Below are 5,364 nucleotides of genomic sequence, written 5' to 3' on the forward strand. Positions count from 1 at the left end.
ATAAATAAAAGTAAGATGTTATAGTACACATAAATAAATAAAAACAGAATTAGTTTTGTCAAACATTTAAGATTGCAATAATTACATGTTCTTTTCTTTGTGCTTACTCACTTCCCCTTTAGTTTCAATGTGATTTGTAAGCTTCATCAAACAAATGGCAGATGCTTGTTATGTCTCTTGACACGTGGATATAAAATCTTCAAATGCTTTGTTGCTTTAAGACCTCTTTAAGACCAACCAGATCTTAAATATTTCCATTTCTAGCGAATGGAAAACATATTGAACAAGTCATTTGTAATGTATATGAACAAAAATTGAAACGATAGTTTTTTTCCACTTATTTTATTACTTTGTTAAACTATAATAGAGCTGTAAAAGACAATGTTTGAATTTACTTTTTATTATTCAAGTGTAAGAATCAAGTAATATAGTTTGCACTTTGAAGTGTTTTAAGCATATTATGTAAAGAGTTCATAACTAACATGACTGGAAAATTACTTTTATATATTACCATAATAATATTTTCATAACTATAATAACGTTTTTACATCTTATTTATCATTAACATATAGAAGATCATTATTTGTAGTTCTAGGGACATACGATTTTTTGTTTCCATTGGTTATTCTTTTTCACAATCTGCACAAAAAAGTCATATCCAGATGTATTAAGAAATTGAAATTAAAATTTGAAATGCAAGATGAAGATGATGAGGTTAATATGCATATTAGTACATATTATTCAAAAGATAAAGGAAGTTGGTCGATTACAAGTGTACTTAAAGTTTGAATATATGATTTTGGTAAAGAAGACTTCAACGTGTACGTTAAAAAGAATGATGGAAAATTGCTTATTGGCACAAGTTAAATGCAAATATTGATTAGAAATGGGTAAAACCAATGTAGGATGATATTCTTAAAATATGTAAAGTAGAATATTTGAATGTACGATAGAATGTAAGTGAATTTGGAAATGGTCAATAAGTACGAAAAAATGTAAATAGAAGTCAATACTTAAAGCTTGACGAAAAAGACTTGAAATTGGTAAAATGACCATTTTAGACATGAAACTAAAAGTGGAAAATGACTAAAACCTAATTAGTATGATTCCTTATCTTAGAATGATACAAGAATGAAAGAAATAACAAAGTTGGGTTCAAGAAAAAAATGTATTTTGTTTAATCCTAAAAATAACCGGACAAAGATAAAACTAAAAACTTATATATTTAGCACATAAAGGTGCAAGTGAATATACTATAGATTTGGAATGATATTTATAAAGGGTTGGGAATACATTAGAAGCAAAGTAGATGAAAAGTAATGAGTTTTACAATATTTTATGTTTTTGAAAATTTTAACGGATCAAATTGTCAAAAGTTGCATAAATGATAAAATTAAGCGATATTTTGAAATCTAATTATTGGTATTAATGAGAAAAGTATCAATAAAACCTCGAAACAAAAATTGATTTAAAAGATCCTATGAACGAAGTATCAATACATGTTTAAAACACTATTAGTGCATTTATAGACTATGAGGGTTAAACTTATTTAAAAATGCTTTTAGTTTTTTAATTTATAGCTTATTAACTTATAGCAGTGTCAAAACGAAGTTTTAAAAAAAATTGTTTGGATTAGCTTATCCGGTGTCATAACGTTATAAGTTCATAAGTCATTTTTAATGTTTGCCAAAATGACAAAAAAAAAAAAAAAAAAAAAAATACTTCTAGAGGTGTTGGACAACTATATGCTATATGGAGTTTTGATAAGTTAGGGGTTAGTAACTTTAAAAAAATGACTTATCTTCGGTTCCACACTGCTATAAATTGTTTTTAAAAAATAGTCTATCCAAACACTCATTTTAACTTATAACGGTGTGGAACCGGTAATAAGTTAAAAGCTCATTTTTTTAAGTTTATGGCTAAACACCCTCTATAACATAACATGGAGTTAAACATAGTTAAGAAAGAAAATGACTAATTGGTCAAAAATAAGATAAGAAGACTAAAATGTCAAAAGTGATTACTAAGTTTTTATGTATGTTTAACTGTTGGAATGGATTTGAAATACTATAATAATGACTATATTAACATAGACATCATATAACTATGAGATTTGAAGCATTTTATTAAAATAAAGAAAATACTGTTGTACAATAAAAGAATGGATGAATACCAAGATGGTTTTAAAGCGAGACACATGTGGTTATTGAAACAACTTTGGAATGATGCTAGAATTACTAAAACAACATAGTTATTACATGATCATGAGAATTACAATAGATTGCTAAAACAAAGAAAGCTTGTAAAAGGAAAACCTTGAAAAACCAAACGTATTTTCATCAAATGCTTAAAAAAACCACTATATTATTTTTTTTAGTGCCCTAAAAGCCTTATCTTTTCTGAAATTCTTATATAAGATTTTTTGACCTCAAAAAAACCTAATCTATTTTCATGAAAAGATTAAAAAAACTATTATATTATTATTTTAGTGCTTTTAAATGCTCATATTTTTTTGAAAATTTTTAATGTAATGAATTGTAACAATCAAAAAATTGAGAATCAATCACCTAGCATTTTCGGCTATCTAAGAATTACCGAGCTCAATGCCTTAAATGATACATTTTAAAAAATATAAGGATTTTAACGTATAAATAAATAATATAGTGATTTTTTAAGACTTTGATGAAAATATGTTTTTTAAAAGATTTTCCACTCTGAGGTTTTTAAAAGATTTTCCACTAATATTGTACCCAACAACATCACCAATGGAACTGAAGTTGGCGATCAGTTAGTATAATGATGGTAATTATAGTCAAATGTCATATCAAAAAATCAACTAACGAATGGTTGTGGTTCAATGAAATAATCATTAAAAACTTATCAACTGTAAAAAAATCTACAAGAACTGTATTTTTCTCTATTTTGTTAAATGTTTAAGAAAATTTCAGCATGAATAGTCAGATAATCATGTTGGAGAAAACATCCGACATCCAAAACTAATTAAGTTTTCAATATAAGCCACAACTTTCAATGATTTCAAAGCAATAATCAAATCACAAAGTTGAAAACACAAATCCATACGAACACTAACACCTGCTTCATGAAAATAGTTTCAAAAGTTTCAACCAAATCCTTGATAAATCAACAAAAACACAAAACCAGTCTAAATTAAACATAAAACATATCAATGTCATAAAACAAAACTGACACAAAGATTTGAAACAAGCTTTAGACTTAATATCCACCCTTGAGATCATTGACAACATCATATGGAATCGGAGTTACAGTCTCTAGAGTCGTCCCTTCAACCATAAACCCTGGTTTCGGTCCAAGTGGTTGCCTTTTGGTACTGATCACAATCCCCTTAGCCTTCGCCTCCGCCTTCAGCTGATCATTCTTCTTAATCCTCTGTTTGAGTTCCTCATTGCACCTTGAAGGCATCACATGTTCAATTCGGACATGAATCCTCTTCTTGATGATTCTGTTACCAACCTGGATGATCGATACGTATTAAAATCACAAATCGACCAAAAGAGGGCGAATCAAAAACCCTAAAAGCACATCCAATGATCTCTCGAACCCAAATGCGAGATGGATCTTAAATAGCAACTACAGTATCAAATTCTTGAGATACGCATAAAGAGAGAGGTGGGAAGGACGAGAGATTTGACCTGTTTGTTCATTTCGACGCCGATGGCGCGCTTGGTGACGTTCCAGACTTGACCGGTGCGGCCATGGTAGAACTTGTGGGGCATACCCTTGTGAATGGCGCCGTTCACCTTGACATCGACGTAATCTCCGACGTGATAAGTTCTGAGGTAAGTGGAAAGATGAATGGTACCCTTCTTCCTGAATCCTCTTGCGAACAAATCCCTTGTTCTTGAACGTAATCCATGTCCCGCAGGCATCTTTCCCTCTCTCGATCGATACCAAAATTGCAGACGAAATCGAGTGGGTGTTTAAGAGGCTGTAAAACTGTGGCGCGATATATGAGATGTTTGGTAGGTATCTAGGGTTTTTGATTTGGGCTTAATGGGCTTTCTTTTACTGGGCCCTTTGAAAGTAGACTAGCCTAGGCTATAGTGTGCCTGTGGGGACAAATTAGAAGTTTCAAACATGGTTAAATGAAAATTTACTTTTATATAAAAATAAAATAAACGATCTTGTTAGGATTTTTTGTTATATTGATCGAATTTGATAAATAAATATCATTCTAATTTGGATTTTGTTTTAGTTTAATTATTGTAAATTTTGTCTTATATAATTTAATTATTATTGAAACTTTATTCTATTTAAAAAAATGTTGTAACCAGTTATAAAAGGTCTTTGAGTAACACAAAAACTTGGGTTGTATAAAAATAATAACTATAGTTTTGAATTGTTTTGGTTTAATCATTCAAATTCTTTTCACTATTTAACCACTAAGTTTTTTATTATTTAAAAAAAACAATGACAATAAAAGAGTTTTTTAATTATATTTATAATTTTTAACATGTGTTTTAAAATTATAGTTGAGTTATTAATGAAACTTTAAATATTCATGTTAAAACATATGAAACATATATTTTGTAGAATAATTGTATTATACAATAGCTAAACACAACTCTTTCAAAAAAAAATACAATAGCTAAACACAATATTCAAAACATCTTTAAGAATTTTGCTTGATATACTTTAGGGATGAGCATTTGGACCGTCAAACCGGTCGGTATCGGAACCGGAACCCGATGGAACCGGTTGGGCCGGGACCGAGACGATATTTTTGTGGATTTTTAGAACCGGGAACCGGTATAACCGGCAAAAACTGGAACCGTATGTTGTCATTTCTCGATGACCGGTTCCAACATTGAAGACACGACAATAACCAATAGGAACCGGGAACCGGTAGAACCGGCAGTCCGGTTCGGTTCTTAATTTCGACCGACTTCGGTTCCCGGGCCGGGTCCGGTTCCATCCGGGTTGGTTCCTTTGCTCGTCCCTAGATTATACTTAATAAAAATATTTTATTACGTATTTTTATTATGAATTTTGCTTGATATATTTAATAAAACTATTTTATTATGTATTGTGAATTTATTATGTATTGATGACTATTACGTATTTTTATTATGAATTTTGCTTGATATGTACAAAGTTCATTTTCATCAAATATCTTATTGTCAACCAAATTATTTTTCGATTCTTTTTCTATTAAGTTATAGGCTCACTTTGTAGAGTGTAATTCCATCAAGCCTTTCATAACTCACAAGAGCAAAGCTAAGTTGGACATTTGCAACCAAAACTGAGTTGCACATTTGCAACCAAATCAGAGTTGGACATGTGCAACCAAATTTACAAAGGGGCAAATCCTAAAAAAAGTTTTTA

The 5,364-nt window shown here is 29.9% G+C and overlaps 1 protein-coding gene across 1 annotated transcript; it reads right to left on the reverse strand.

Moving 5' to 3' along the window:
- Window positions 1–3,107: 3,107 nt before the first annotated feature.
- LOC145159701 (large ribosomal subunit protein eL21z/eL21y-like) lies at window positions 3,108–3,989 on the reverse strand. The gene is made up of 2 exons (XM_079078723.1): window positions 3,672–3,989; window positions 3,108–3,492 (listed from the first exon to the last, which is right to left on the reverse strand). Exons 1-2 carry the CDS (start codon window positions 3,906–3,908, stop codon window positions 3,235–3,237), a joined length of 495 nt encoding a protein of 164 aa, XP_078934849.1. The 5' UTR covers window positions 3,909–3,989; the 3' UTR covers window positions 3,108–3,234.
- Window positions 3,990–5,364: the final 1,375 nt, after the last annotated feature.

Source organism: Lactuca virosa, chromosome 2, assembly GCF_052849685.1.
Source record: "Lactuca virosa cultivar CGN04683 chromosome 2, Lactuca_virosa_CGN04683_v6, whole genome shotgun sequence".
In the NCBI taxonomy this organism is placed as follows: Eukaryota; Viridiplantae; Streptophyta; class Magnoliopsida; order Asterales; family Asteraceae; genus Lactuca; species Lactuca virosa.

What these genes read in the sequence shown, in the direction of transcription:
- LOC145159701 (XM_079078723.1), bottom strand. Translation starts at nt 3,908, where the DNA reads ATGCCTGCGGGACATGGATTACGTTCAAGAACAAGGGATTTGTTCGCA. An exon ending in GCGTCGAAATGAACAAACAG is followed by an intron (nt 3,493 to 3,671) that starts GTCAAATCTCTC and finishes TCGATCATCCAG; the next exon opens with GTTGGTAACAGAATCATCAA.